The 14,501-nt window shown below is 48.2% G+C and overlaps 1 protein-coding gene across 4 annotated transcripts in view; it reads left to right on the top strand.

Annotated features, from left to right (window-relative positions):
• The window catches only part of B4GALNT2 (beta-1,4-N-acetyl-galactosaminyltransferase 2 (SID blood group)), a 112,816-nt gene that overhangs the window by 74,207 nt on the left and 24,108 nt on the right, over positions 1-14,501 (top strand). For 2 of the 4 annotated variants that reach the window (XM_077459976.1, XM_077459977.1), the window contains exon 10: positions 4,194-4,404. The exons of the other annotated variants lie outside the window; for them this stretch is intronic. In XM_077459976.1, coding sequence (XP_077316102.1) covers positions 4,194-4,404 — 211 coding nt within the window. The remainder of the gene's footprint in view (positions 1-4,193; positions 4,405-14,501) is intronic. 4 annotated transcript variants of the gene reach the window in all.

The following is a 14,501-nucleotide window of genomic DNA, read 5'->3' as shown; positions in this document are numbered from 1 at the left end:
AGGATCCTTCCGCAGGCTTTGCAGGATCAGGAAGGCCATGCAGCGTAGGTTAGCTGAGGCATTCGGTCCGGAGTCCTCTGGGTCACTAAGGACAACATGATCCGCAGCTACCTCCTCCCAGCCACGTACAAGTCCACGTGTTTCTTGGGACTGTAAATCATCCCTACAAGACTGCTGCTGCTGCTGCTGCTGATGCTGAGTGCCAGCCTCCACCTCCATGCTGACACAATCATCCTCCTCCTCCTCTTCCTCCTCCTCATCCTCTTCCTGTGTGATGGGTGGCACAGCAGGAACACTGTCTGGATAAAGGGGGCCTTGAGAGGCAAAGAAGTCCTCCTCTTCCTGCTTCTGTTCTGCCTCAAGTGCCCTGTCCATTATTCCACGCAGCGTATGCTCCAAGAGGTGGACAAGAGGTACAGTGTCACTGATGCATGCACTGTCACTGCTCACCATCCTTGTGGCCTCCTCAAACGGTGACAGGACAGTGCATGCATCCCTGATCATGCCCCACTGGCGTGGTGAGAAAAAACCGAGCTCCCCTGACCTTGTCCTGGTGCCGTAGTCGCACAGGTACTCATTGATTGCCCTCTGCTGCGTGTGCAGCCGCTGCAGCATGGCCAACGTTGAGTTCCACCTGGTGGGCATGTCACATATAAGGCGGTTCTTGGGCAGGTTCAACTCCTTTTGGAGCTCAGCCAGCCGAGCACAGGCATTAAATGATCGGTGGAAATGCACACAGACTTTCCTGGCCTGCTTCAGGACATCCTGTAAGCCGGGGTACCTGCCCAAGAACCGCTGCACCACCAGGTTAAGGACGTGAGCTACACAGGGCACATGGGTCAGTTGTCCCTGTCGGAGGGCGGAGAAGAGGTTGGTGCCATTGTCGCAAACCACCATTCCTGGCTTAAGCTGGCGTGGCGTCAACCACCTCTCGGTCTGCCCCTGCAGAGCTGACAAAACATCCGCCCCAGTGTGGCTCCTGTCCCCCAAACAAACCAGCGCAAGCACGGCATGGCATCGTTTTGCCTGCGTACTTGAGTAGCCCCTGGAACGCCTACGAAGCACCGCTGGTTCTGAGGACAGAGCACTGGAAGAGGCCATGGAGGAAGAAGAAGAGGAGGGGGTGGAGGAGAGAGGTGTGTCACAACTAATAGTAGCATTTTGGAGGCGTGGTGGCGGAACAACCTCCAACACTACTGCACCTTGTCCTGCATCCTTCCCAGCTGCCAGAAGAGTGACCCAATGGGCCGTGAAAGACAGGTAACGTCCCTGTCCATGCCTGCTGGACCATGAGTCAGTGGTAATATGCACCTTACCGCTGACCGCCCTGTCCAGCGAGGCAAGGACATTGCCTTCCACATGCCGGTAGAGAGCCGGAATCGCCTTCCGTGAGAAAAAGTGGCGTTTGGGGACCTGCCACTGAGGAACCGCACATTGTGCAAACTCACGGAAGGGGGCAGAGTCTACCAACTGAAAAGGCAGCAAATGAAGTGCTAGCAATTTAGCCAAGCTAGCATTCAACCGCTGGGCATGTGGATGGCTGGGAGTAAACTTCTTTCGCCGGTCCAGCAGCTGGGGCAGGGACATTTACCTGCTATAATCGGAAGTGGGTGTACGGCTAGCAGAGTTCCTGGAAGCACTTGGCTGTGACACACCTAATTCTACACCTTCATTCCTCTCAGAGCAGGTTTCAGAGAGGACTGAAGGTCTAGTGGGGTTGGAGATGCCAGCTGATGAGGAGCAAGGAGAGGTCCTCTTTGTTCTTTGGTGTGGGTCTTTGAGGTACGCTTGCCAACGAGCTGCATGGCAGGTCAACATATGTCTGGTCAAGTATGTGGTGCCCAAGCGGCTGATGTTTTGGTCACGTGAGATACGCTTGAGACATATGTTGCAAATAGCAGCGGTGCGATCTGATGCACTCGTCTCAAAAAAGGCCCACACCAAAGAACTTTTAGAATAACGCGCAGAGGCAGCGCCCTGCACAGGCGGAGCTCTGCGGTGTGATTCAGTCGGTGTGCTGCCCCTAAGCTGGCCCCCGAAGGCATCCTGCCTCGTTGGACATGTGCCTCCTCCTCCTCCTCCTCCTCTCTCCTTCCAGGCACCCACGTGGAGTCAGTGCCCTCATCATCCCCTCCCTCTTCATCGCTGTAGCAAACCTGGCAGTATGCTGCAGCTTGTGGAACATGACTGCCAGATTGCTGTCCTTCTTGAGCATCCCCTCTCTCTGCGCTCACGCTACTGCCTTCCTCTAGCTGAGTGTCATCATCAGAGCCCACAAAACACTGGGCATCCTCCTGAAGCATGTACCCAACACTGTGCTCAAAGAGTTCAGGAGACTCCTCAGGAGGACGTGGTGGGTCTAGGGAAGGAGTCACTGATGATGACATTGAGAGGAGGGAAGACGATGCGTTGGCAGCTGCTTTGCTAGTACCCTGAGACTGGGTGAGAGAGGATGAGGAGGATGAAGAGGGCTTGGTCATCCACTCTACCAAGTCGTTGGCATGTTGCGGTTCAACATGTCCAGCTGCCAAAAAGAAGGACAAGCGTGTCCCATGGCCACGTGCTGATGACAATGCACCGCGTCCACGATCAGCACTGTTGTCTCTAGACACAGAGCCTGCTTGCCCTCTTTTATCGGCTCGCGCCTGTCTGCCTCTCCTTGCTGGCCTTCCAGACATGGTAATGGCCTGAAGGGAGTTATGTAAAACAGCAGTGTAATGGAGTCACACAACACCCACTAAGCCCTGCAGATGGCTCTATTAGAGAACAGCAATAAACGGTAGATACAGGTGTATATTGTGCTGGAGTCACACAACACCCACTAACTCCTGCAGATGCCTTTATTATAGAACACCAGAGATAAAGGGGTATGCTGTAATTGAGTCACACAACACCCACTAAGCCCTGCAGATGGCTCTATTAGAGAACAGCAATAAAGGGTAGATACAGGTGTATATTGTGCTAGAGGCACAAAAAACCCACTAACTCCTGCAGATGCCTTTTTTATAGAACACCAGAGATAAAGGGGTATATACAGATGTATACTGTGCTGTGCTGGAGGCACACACAACTTCCAATAACTCCTGCAGATGGCAAGTGGGCTCAAATAGAGAAGAGCTATGTAGGTGGATATAGCGGTGTGTACTGGGTACAGAGCACGCAGACAGCACGCACAAGCTCCTAACACTACTGACTGCAAGCTCTATTATAAAAGATAGATCACTAGCTATATAGGTGAGGTGAATATAGCGATGTATACTGCGGTCAGGGCACACAGACAACAACCACTACACAACAGCAAGATCGAAAATCGGCCGAAAACGATCGGTGTGTACTGTGTTGAAGGTACACAGAACACCCACTAACTGCTTCAGACGCCAACACACTACACTAGGCCGCCGCGCTGGCGGCCTTATATAGTGTGGGGCGTGTACTACACAGCCTGAGCTATGATTGGCCACAGGCATCCTGCCTGTGGCCAATCATGGCTCTCCTCGCTGCTGGCGCTGTGATTGGCCAAGCATGCGGGGTCACAGTGCATGCTTGGCCAATCATGAGCCAGCAATGCACTGCGATGACGCAGTGCATTGTGGGCCGTGAGCGGCACACGAATTTGGCGCGAACGGACCAAAAAGTTCGGACTTCGCCGAATGGACGAACAGCCGATGTTCGAGTCGAACGTATGTTCGACTCGAACACGAAGCTCATCCCTACTGGCCAGTGAAGTCCATTCAATGCAGCTTCCCATGATGGTGTGGCAACATCAATGCACTGCCCCTTAATCTGGAACAGATTTGATACTCTTGTGTAGGCTATGTCTGCTTGCACTACAATGGGATGAGATGATTTTGCAGGGGGCATAGCTATCAGCATTGTCACTGCCTATCAATAAGCCTATCAATTAACCTTTGGCCATACCTAGTCCTGCCAATACTTTCTGGATTGCTAGCATTGCCTCTTCTGTTTAAACCCTTACACTGTGAGCTAAACTGTCTGGTAGGGAAAGTGTGTGAGACACAAATGAAAAAGAGGATTTTTCTTAACAAGATAAGGTGAAGGAGTTTTTCTTATTTCCTAAGAAGTTTGCTTATCACATGTTAACTGTATTTGGTTCTTGTTTAGATTGGCATAAATGAGCCTTTTTTTGTACTTGAAAAAGAGGATTTTTTTGTAATAGTGTTTTTAAATTGCAGAATTCTTTATTGATGGTTTGGGACGCCTGAAAGTAGGCTCATGTGACCACGTCATTATTGACCACCCAAAAAAAATAAAACCAACAGATGAAAAAGAACTTAAACTGTTCCGTAAATACAGAACATTCCGGAAAAGTAATTCTTTTGAGGAACATAGAGCTAAATTTGAACTACTTCATTTCAAGAGCCGACTGAGCTGTTTCATAAAGAAGTACGATTTTTTTTCCTTTATTGGATCTCCAATCTGCAGAAACTTTACTGATAGCCAGGGCTGGACTGGAACAGAAATTTGGCCCTGGACTTCATCCAGACCGGCCCACTTACATTTTGAGTGTCCCATCAGCACCCCCTTACATCAGAGTGTCCCATCAGCAGCACCTTATATCAGAGTGTCCCATGAGAAGCCCTCTTACATAGGAGTGTCCAATGAGCAGCCCCCTTACATCAGAGTATCCCATCAGCACCCCCTTACATCAGAGTGTCCCATCAGCACCCCCATACATCAGAGTGTCTCATTAGCAGCCTCCTTACATCAGAGTGTCCCATTACCAGCCCCCTTACATCAGAGTGTCCCATCAGCACCCCCTTATATCAGAGTGTCCCATGAGAAGCCCTCTTACATCAGAGTGTCCAATGAGCAGCCCCCTTACATCAGAGTATCCCATCAGCACCCCCTTACATCAGAGTGTCCCATCAGCACCCCCATACATCAGAGTGTCTCATTAGCAGCCTCCTTACATCAGAGTGTCCCATCAGCAGCCCCCTTACATCAGAGTGTCCCATTAGCAGCCCCTTACATCAGAGTGTCTCATTAGCAGCCCCTTTACATCAGAGTGTCCCATCACCAGCCCCCTTACATCAGAGTGGCCCACTGAGCCATCGGCCCACCGGGAAACTCCCAGTAGTCCCGATGGCCAGTACATGCCTGCTGATAGCAGAGCTAAAGGTCTGACTTAGCAGTGTATCGGACCTTTGCAGAGAGAACACTTCTCTTAAGCATGGTGCCAGGAGGTATTTTTATTTGTTTTAGCTGCCTTGTTTTATAAAGAAAATGTACTGCAAGACTTTGACCATATTTTGTTTAGATGCACCTTTAATATAGTTAGCTGATTTAAATAAAACATTAAGTTGAGCTTTAAAGGAGGCCTGTTGAGAGAGAGAGACATTTACTATTCAGAAAATTGGTTCCCGACTGATGTATGTGTATAGGCATCCTGGAGAAGTGTAGTGATATCAGAATCATATTTATTCATTATTTACAGCAGGTGATTCTGCACAAGATAAAAGTGATCCAAGTTGCTACACAGCCCATTTATTACTTTTAGAGACGGTGGCAGGGGGTCTGTGACTGGTCGTATTAGATGTATTGTGAAGAGTGGAAAGAATGTCCCTCTTCTGGGACATCAGAAACTAGAAATGACAAGGATTTTATTTACAAGCTGTTACTGGCTTATAAAGGAGCTGTTTAAACCAATCTTGGTTTAATCAGCTGCTTTGGAAGGCAGAGGAGAGATCTAGGGTCTAATAGGCTCTTGATCTCTCCATAATAGGGACCTTTCATAGCCCATACTATCACAAGGGATGTTGTTCATCCCTTGATATAACAATAAAGTTAAATATATATATATATATATATATATATATATATATATATATATATATATATGGTTCAGAGCCCTATGACCGGTATGGATAAGGATGACAAACAGGGTTCACATAAACTTACCACTTGAAATGGACCTGAAAGTGTGCCTTGGTCTAACGTACGGTATACCAAAATAAGGGGGCAAAAACATACAGGTAGGGATTGTGCTTTATTGATTTAACTTTAGCTACTCAGTAAGCTTGACGAAGGCCTGGGCCATCTCCACTTGTGGATTGGGGATATAGCGGGCAAAGCAGTTGGACTTCCATCTGCCCAGTTTTTTAATCACGTGATCCGAGACTCCTTGACGGGAGGCTGTAGAGGCTGCCCCGATGCGGAATGAATGTCCAAAGTACTGAGCCGGGTTGAGGTGGAGGATGCGTAGCAGTATTCTAACATGTTCCATGAACCGGGCCGCACTTAGGGGCTTGGCATGGAACGGCAGGAGTGGACTAGTGTCTGGTTGATCGGCCAGAAGGGACCATAGGCGGGTAAGAGTGGATACTGGACACCAGCTATTATTGGTTTTATAGTAGTGAACATCCGTACCAGAGCCAATCTGCTGTGTTTTGGAGACTGCCAGATGCAAGGTAAAATGATCTTCGCAACGGACCAGGTGGTGTTTGCGAACCGTGCGTTCTGTGGGGCTGCTACAGGTGAATTCACCTGGCCGTAAGAAGCCATAGAAGGCCAGATGTATGGCTGCCTGTAAGACTACACTAGGATGTAGGCCAAAAGGTGACGTGGCCAGGATGTCTGACATATTCCTGAAAATGTCTCCTGTGATCAACAGGCGTTTGGTGCTGATTACTGGCTGATGCCTCTGGATGCCACTCAAGACGGCTCGTACCGCATGGTAGGAGAACAATGAGGGTTCAGAAGGGTTTTGGAGCGACGTGAAATGTTGAATGCCGGCTAGATACAACCAAATCGTATTGTGAGATAAGGTGAGTTCTCAGTGACAGTAGGTGGTAAAGGCCAGTACTTGTTTGATGCGGGATGTCTCTGTACGGTGGCGTGCCAGAAAATGGTTGAAGGCCCTCCAGGCCGCCTGGTAGGCCTTGAGGGTGTTGCGCGAGAGTGAAAGGTCAATGAGGTCTGTTGCTGCTAGAAGGTGTGGGGCTAGTCCAGGGTCAGCTGAGACCAGGCCAGGATATGTGCTGACATCAGCACGGCTTCTGGTACCTGTTCAAAAAATGAAACCAGATTAAACAGTGAGAGAGCATCTGCTGGAGAATTGTGTCTACCGGGGATGAAGGAGCAGTAAACATTAAATTGGTGTAGTAAGGAGAGCTGGGCCAGCCGACGCAGGAAGGACATTATTGTTAGAGACCTGGACCTGCCTTTATTGATGATCTCCGCCGTGGCCAAATTGTCTGTTGAGAACGCCGCGGTTTGACCTGACCAGCTGTGACCCCAGACATGCGCTGCTGCTACTATGGGGTATATCTCAAACAGGGAGGATGTCTCGGAAAAACCGGGTATAGCCAGAATTTGGGGAGGCCAGGGAGCTGTGAGCCATAGGTGGCCAAAAATTGCCGCAAAGCCCGTGGAGGCGGCAGCGTCAGTCACCACCTGGGGTGAGAGGGAAGACACCAAGGGAATAAACAGGGATACGCCATTCCAAGATGACAGAAATTCTTCCCACATGAAGAGATGCGCTATAGCTGCGGCATCAAGGCTGAGGACCTGCTCCGGATCCTGGGTGTGTGACAGTAGCACTAGCAGGCAGGAAACGAAGGAGCGACCCTGGGGCATGGCAAAGTTTAGCATGCCGAGAAGAGACTGCAACTGTTTCTTGGTGCATGACGGGAGCGGGTGAAGTCCCTCAGGACGGTCCTGATGCGAGATAGCTTGTCCATGGGGAGGCTGGCCTGCATGGTGTTGGTATCCAAATTAACCCCGAGAAAAGTAATGGACTGTGCCGGACCATCTACCTTATGCTCTGCAATGGGGATATTTAGATTACTGAAAACTACCCTCAATCTATCCAAGTCCCCTGGCAGAGAGCTGGGTGGCTCGATCAACAGGAAGTCGTCCAGATAGTGTATAACCTCCTGACATCGGGCTATGAGTAGCAGGACCCACTTAAGTGCCTGAGCAAATGTATCAAAGAGTCAGGGACTGCTCTTAGACCCGAAGGTCAGCTTGGTTGAAAAATAATAGAGGTCCCTCCACTTGATGCCATGCCAGCACCAAAGGGACGGGTGGATGGGGAGGAGCTTAAAAGAATCCGCAATATCGGCCTTAGAGAGCCAGGTGCCTGTGCCCGTCTTGAGTATGGCCTGGATAGCCATGTCCACAGAGGCGTATTTAAGTGAAAACTCCTCGGAGGGGATGATGGAATTAAGACTGGGGATAGAAGAGGAATGAGGCGCTGACAAGTCGTACACCAGTCTTAATTTATTTGAAAATTTACCCTTAACAAGCCCGATAGGGCTAACTCTCCAGGTGTTGAAGGGGGGCTGGGTGAAAGGGCCTATCATAAAGTCCCGATCTAGCTCGGCTTGCAGGAGCTGGTCTATGGCTGGTTCGTCCAAGGTCGCTGATTGTAGGTTCCGGCACTCATGCGAAACATGGGGGATAGATATGAGACCCGTATGGAAGCCTTGGGTGAAGCCTTGCACCAGGTAGACGGACAGCATTGGAGTGGGGTGACCTGCCAGGTAGACGCTGAGCCAGGAGACGTCGACCCGGCTTAGTCATGTCTTTTTGAATTGTTTCACCTCGCATATGAGCCTGGGGTGAGCCCTTTGGCACAGGGTGCAGATATGGAGCAGCCGGCATTGGCTGAAGTTGCATGAGCCGTAATTGTAATTATTACAGATCGCCGCGCCGCCTACGGTTTTGACCGGACGCCCAAACCTGTCTACCTGAGGTAGGCGTGCGGGGGCCTGTTGACCCTGAGCAGTACCCGAGGTTGAAGGGTTCTCTGAGGGGCGAACTGCTGATGAGATGGCGCACCAAGTGGCGGTGTGGCTGGCTGACTGACAAATAGCACAGAGGGGAGAACGTAAGCCCGCAAAGTGGCGGCAGAACAACTCCGTGTCCATGATGCTCCAGTCAGTTGGCATCTGAAACTGTAGGAGTCTAGCGGCTGCTTTGGCAGAGAAAGAGCGGTGATAGTCGTAAAACCCGAAGCCACCGTATTTGTAGCCCAGATCCACAACTGAGTGGAGGTACCGGTCCAGCTCCTCCCTCCTGTTGGGGGAGGCTGAGCAGACGACGTCCCTCAACATGCCAAAGGCCAAAGTAAATTCTATAACAGAAAGTTTCCTGTCCAGCCTGGGGTCTTTGGCCTTGAGGACCACTGACACATCCCCCCATGTGTACGCTTTGTTCTCCGCGTGATCATGGACGGAGATGAGCAAGGAAGCGAGATTGACGTCCTTGCCCTCCAGGATGTCCTTCCTGACATGGGCCAGGACCAGATTGGAAGTGTAGACCACGGTCCCGCCTCCTGAGGTACCTGTGGGAGGAACAGCCACTGCCTGAGCTGTTGGTCCAGGAGAAGAGCCGGGCAGGGGAGTCTCCAGGAGAGCCACCCACAAAATCTCTTGGTTTGTTGTAAAAACCTTTAATAAACGCACATATGAATGTGCTTGTATTAAAAAGTTGAATTCTCAACAATGTGTGGCTTCCTTTTTCATTGGGCTTAAACTGTATTTGTAGTCAAATTTGAGTTTGTGCTGATAAGGAGTGTGATTTAATAAAGGCAACTCCACTTTGCACTCCAAGTGCAGTTTCAGGTGTACTTTTGCAGTGCACTTGTAGTGCATAGTGGATGTGCCTTTAGTAAAAAGCACCCACAGTGATGTGTAAATTTGGACAATCATGCCATTTTCCTGCCATGGTGCTGAAAATGAGCATGATTTTGGTCAGTAATTCACTACATATATTAATTACAAAAACAAGGTGTGTGTGTAGCAGACCCACAACATAATAAGATTATCTGAAGAAGAGACTGTCCCCTCATCTCGCTCTGAACTTGGGTTTGCACTGTTGGTGAAAAAGGCACAACTATAATAAAAATGCCAAAGTGGGAGGCCACAGTCTGCCATTCCTGTGGCGTTGAAGGACACTGTGTAGTGACACAAGAAAAAAAACTAGTAATTTGACAAATCAACATTGCATGCAGATTAGACACCCACATTTTTTGGCAAAATTAGTATAACATTTTTTTAAATGAGTATTTAAAGCCTAAAGTATAAGGTCCCCTTATGAGAGTCATATCCCCCCCCCCCCCCCATCTGATGGGCCCTTGCTAAAAAATGAGGGGGGATGTTTAGGACAGGTAACCCTCTCCACTTGATTGAGAGCTGAATGCCTAAATAATGTGTGATACTTTGTGAAGCCCCTCCTTAGTTACACTATTGGTAGCCCACGGGACAGGTAAGAAGTGTCATAATAACAAAATGGAAGCACATTTTGACATTCTGCTATTACATAGCAAGAAAATTAATGTGTTTAAAAAATAAAAATAGCATTTGAAAGTATTGAGGCAGGCCCTTACACTACATGCTTTGGTGAATTTGTCCATAAATGTGATCATCAAAAAGGTAGGTATAGTGTGTATTGGGTTGGGCCAAGTCATCAGATAGAGCAGGGATATGCAATTAGCGGACCTCCAGCTGTTCCTAAACTAGTCCCATCATGCCTCTGCCTCTGGCTGTCATGCTTGCGGCTCTAAGAGTCTTGCTATGCCTCATGGGAATTGTAGTTCTGCAACAGCTGGAGGTCTGCTAATTGCATATCCCTGAGATAGAGGATTGCTATCAGCTGAGGTAGCAGTTGGGGAGAGGGGGGTTCCTAATGAGTTTGGCACAACTCCAAAAAACAAAAAAACAGTCACTTTGCATGAATTGAAGCACACACATCACATTTGTAGACATTTTAGGGGGTGTTTAGGGGAAAGCAATACTATGGAGCTGCCAAAAGACATTGTTAAGTGACTAGACTATAGTTTTAGGGGCCAAGAAGAGCATGGTGGGGAAGTTAGTGAGGCAAATCTGCATGAGGACAAAGGGGCAGAGCATATGAATTAGAGCATATTGCAATGATGGTAATTAGGGAATGAGGAAAGAAATGCAAGACATTAGCAATCATGAAATACATAGAATGTGATGTTTAAGGATACAAATTTGCATAATATAGTCCTTCTGCAGGAGCTGAATGATGGCAGAACAGGTCTCTGGAATAATGATCCCCAGAGCCTGGGGGGAGATGCCTGTAGAGAACTTGAGGTCCTGAAGGCTTCTCCCTTTCGCCAAGTAGCGCAACGTGGCGATGAGCCTCTGCTCCGGAGTGATGGCTTGCCGTATGCAGGTATCCTGCCTGGTGATTTAAGGGGTCAGCAAAGCCAGCAGACGGTGAAAAACGGGGTCCGTCATCCTGAGAAAAATCCAGAAATGATCAGGATTATTCTCGCGGATCTCATGGAGCAAAGGCATGTGGGAGAACTGGTGATGCTGGCGCAACCAATTCTTGGTCCACAAACGCCTCCCCTCCCTGTTCATGGAGCGGGCTTGTGTCAAAGTCAAAGTAAGAACCCCAACACGAAGCCCCTGCACAGCACAAACTGTACGATGAGTACGTAGACGAAACATGTTTGGAAAACGGTCGGCTGGTCAGAACAGACACCAGAAAGCACCGATAAACAGCAAGGCCTGAAAGGACGACCTGAATAGCAGAAGCAAGCAGACAATAAAAAATGCCTTTCAAAGCGTACTATACCAAGATATAGTCCACAATGAGAAGCAAATACTTAACGACTGCACGCACTGATTATCAGATACGCAAAGACAAGCACAAACTGAAGAGCGGTAGCGATCTGAATCACTAATCTGAAAAGCGCGAATCGTCTCTCAACAAACTTCTACTAAAACACGAGATCAGCAGAAGGAGCCCAAAGGGTGTCGGACGTGGTGCTGAACTTCCTTTTTCTAGTCCCGCCGTACACGGCTTACGTCACAGCGTTCTTGGCAACCGCTAAATCAGACAACTTGGCCCGACCGTGTGTATGCAACAGTTTCGGACACAATCCGTCGGACTAAATCCGACGGACAAAATCCGATGGATTTGGTTGGCAAAATCTCCGACCGTGTGTACGTTTTCTCTTGCCTAAGGAGGCACCGTCCAAACTGGTGCAGGGTGGACCTACTGTGACTCGACTGACCTAAGAACATGAAAGTAAAATTTGCTGAGATTTCCGCCGTTTAGACATAAGTGGCTAAAATAGTGACTTGAGTGAGGTGACAAGATGTGTTGTTTTCCTTTACCCTCTTTTCTTTTTCTTTTTTTTTTTTTTAAATGAAATGAAATGAAATGAGACGAACAAACACAAATGAAATGTTGTCTTTAGGTGAGAATCTGCCATGACAGAGGCGCAGCTCGGTCGTGTCGCAGACGCAACTGACAACGAGCCGGACTCTGGAGCATGTACTGAATGAGGCAATTAGTGAAATGAGGCCAAATGGTTTGAACCGAGGTGCAGGAGGTGACAGTGAAATGAGTGAGTCCGCCATGATAGAGGCCCGGATCGCCATGCCGTAATTTTGCGACTGAGCACGAAACGGACTCTGGAGCATGTACTGAAATGAGGCCTGTCCTGGGGCACGCCAAGACGAATTAGTGCACAGGCGTGACTATTTGTGTCGGAGCATAATAGGTGAAATGAAATGATACCCATGACAAAGACAAGGATCAACGGCTGCGCTCATGTTTTGACAGTGAACCCTGTCTCTGGAGCATGTACTGAAATGAGGCCAAGCAGCTGGGCACGTCGGAACGCATCAGTGCATGCAACTGCGACAGGATTCGAACCGGAGTGTAATAAGTGACACGCCATGACAGAGACCGGCCCAACGATTCGGTAAAGAATCCGTCTCTGGAGCATGTACAGAAATGAGGCCAAACAACTGGGCGTACCGAGGGGAAACGGTGCATCAGTAGAATGCGACTGGATTCGTAACGGGGCGTAATAGGTGACCAGAAATGATATGCCATGACAAAGACAAGAATCGAAAACCATGCCTGAACCTGCGAATGATTCTCTCTCTGGAGCATGTACTGAAATGAGGCCGACAACTGGGGCACACCGGAGCGAATCGGTGCATCGGAGATGCGACTAGATTCGAATCGGAGCGCGACTCGTGACCGAAATGAAATGAAATGAAATGATTATGAAATGATTGAAATGATCCGGTTGATTTAGAACTTAGAACGTCTGTTTGAAAATTTCCGAAATGATCCGAACGATTGGGACGTTTGGTAGAGACCAGTGATTTTGTCCGCATAGCGAAATGTCTGTGAAATGAATGCTCAATGTGGTGTCACGGATGGGTGACAACGACTTCTTTCGAGAAGCTAAGGAGCACAAATGTTAGAGGTAACGAATGCGTGAAACAATATCGGAAAATACGATGGTGGCATTTCAGTGAGTGGTTTGTGAGTTCAACGTATCACAGTTTAGTGACATGAAATAACATAAAATGAGAATTGGGAGCCGAAGCCCTACCTGCGACAGCCGGACCAGATGCGTTGTACGACACCGGCAAGTTTTTGAGTATTGCGACACTCAGACAAATACACGAACGCTCACGAAGACAAAAAACAGATTTGTAACACGAAGACGAAGACAGGACTTTTAACGAACACGGGAACTCACGAACACTGCACTCACTCTATCGAATGGTCTCAAATAGTCGGCCCTAGATCTGTGACGTAGTAACTATCGCGCACAGGAACCGACAAGGAACACAGCCGGACGGGCTGGTTAAATAGCCCTCCGGGCTCCTCCCATAATTTCAGGCCACCATACTGGCCTTCTTATATATATAAATAAAAAGGTGTAAAAAAAAAAACAAAAAACAAAAAAAAACATTAATTAAATACAGTGCCTTGAAAAAGTAATCATACCCCTTGAAAATTTTCCATATTTTGTCATGTTACAACCAAAAACGTAAATGTGTTTTATTGGGATTTTGTGTGATAGACCAACACAACGGGGCATATAATTGTGAAGTGGAAGGAAATTGATAAACGGTTTTCAAATATATATGTGCAAAGTGTGGTGTGCATTTGTATTCAGCCCCCCTGAGTCAATACTTTGTAGAACCACCTTTCTCTGCAAATACAGCTGCAAGTCTTTTTGGGTATGTCTCGTCTAGTTTTGTACATCTAGAGTGACCTTTTTGCAAACTAGCTTAAGCTTTGCCAGATGGGATGGAAAGCGCCTGTGAACAGCAATTTTCAAGTCTTGCCACAGATTCTCAATTGGATTTAGGTCTGGACTATGACTGGGCCATTCTAACAGATGAATATACTTTGATCTAAACCATTCCATTGTAGCTCTGGTTGTATATTTAGGGTTTTTATCCTGCTGGAAGGTGAACCTCTGCCCCAGTCTCATGTCTTTTGCAGACTCTAACAGATTTTCCTCTAAGATTGCCCTGTATTTGGCTCCATCCACCTTCCCATCAAGTCATATAGCTTCCCTGTCCCTACTTAAGAAAAGCATCCCCACAACATGATGCTGCCACCACCATATTTCACGGTGGGGATGGTGTGTTCAGGGTGATGTGAAGTGTTAGTTTTCCGCCACACACACATACAGTTGTGCTCATAAGTTTACATATCCTGGCAGAATTAGAGAATATGAATGA

This window comes from Lithobates pipiens, unplaced genomic scaffold, assembly GCF_037356315.1.
Source record: "Lithobates pipiens isolate NorthernLeopardFrog02 unplaced genomic scaffold, aLitPip1_a1.2 Scaffold_28, whole genome shotgun sequence".
Lineage (NCBI taxonomy): Eukaryota > Metazoa > Chordata > Amphibia > Anura > Ranidae > Lithobates > Lithobates pipiens.
The sequence above is the reverse complement of the archived record's forward strand: the minus strand, read 5'-3'. Positions and strand labels throughout refer to the sequence as shown.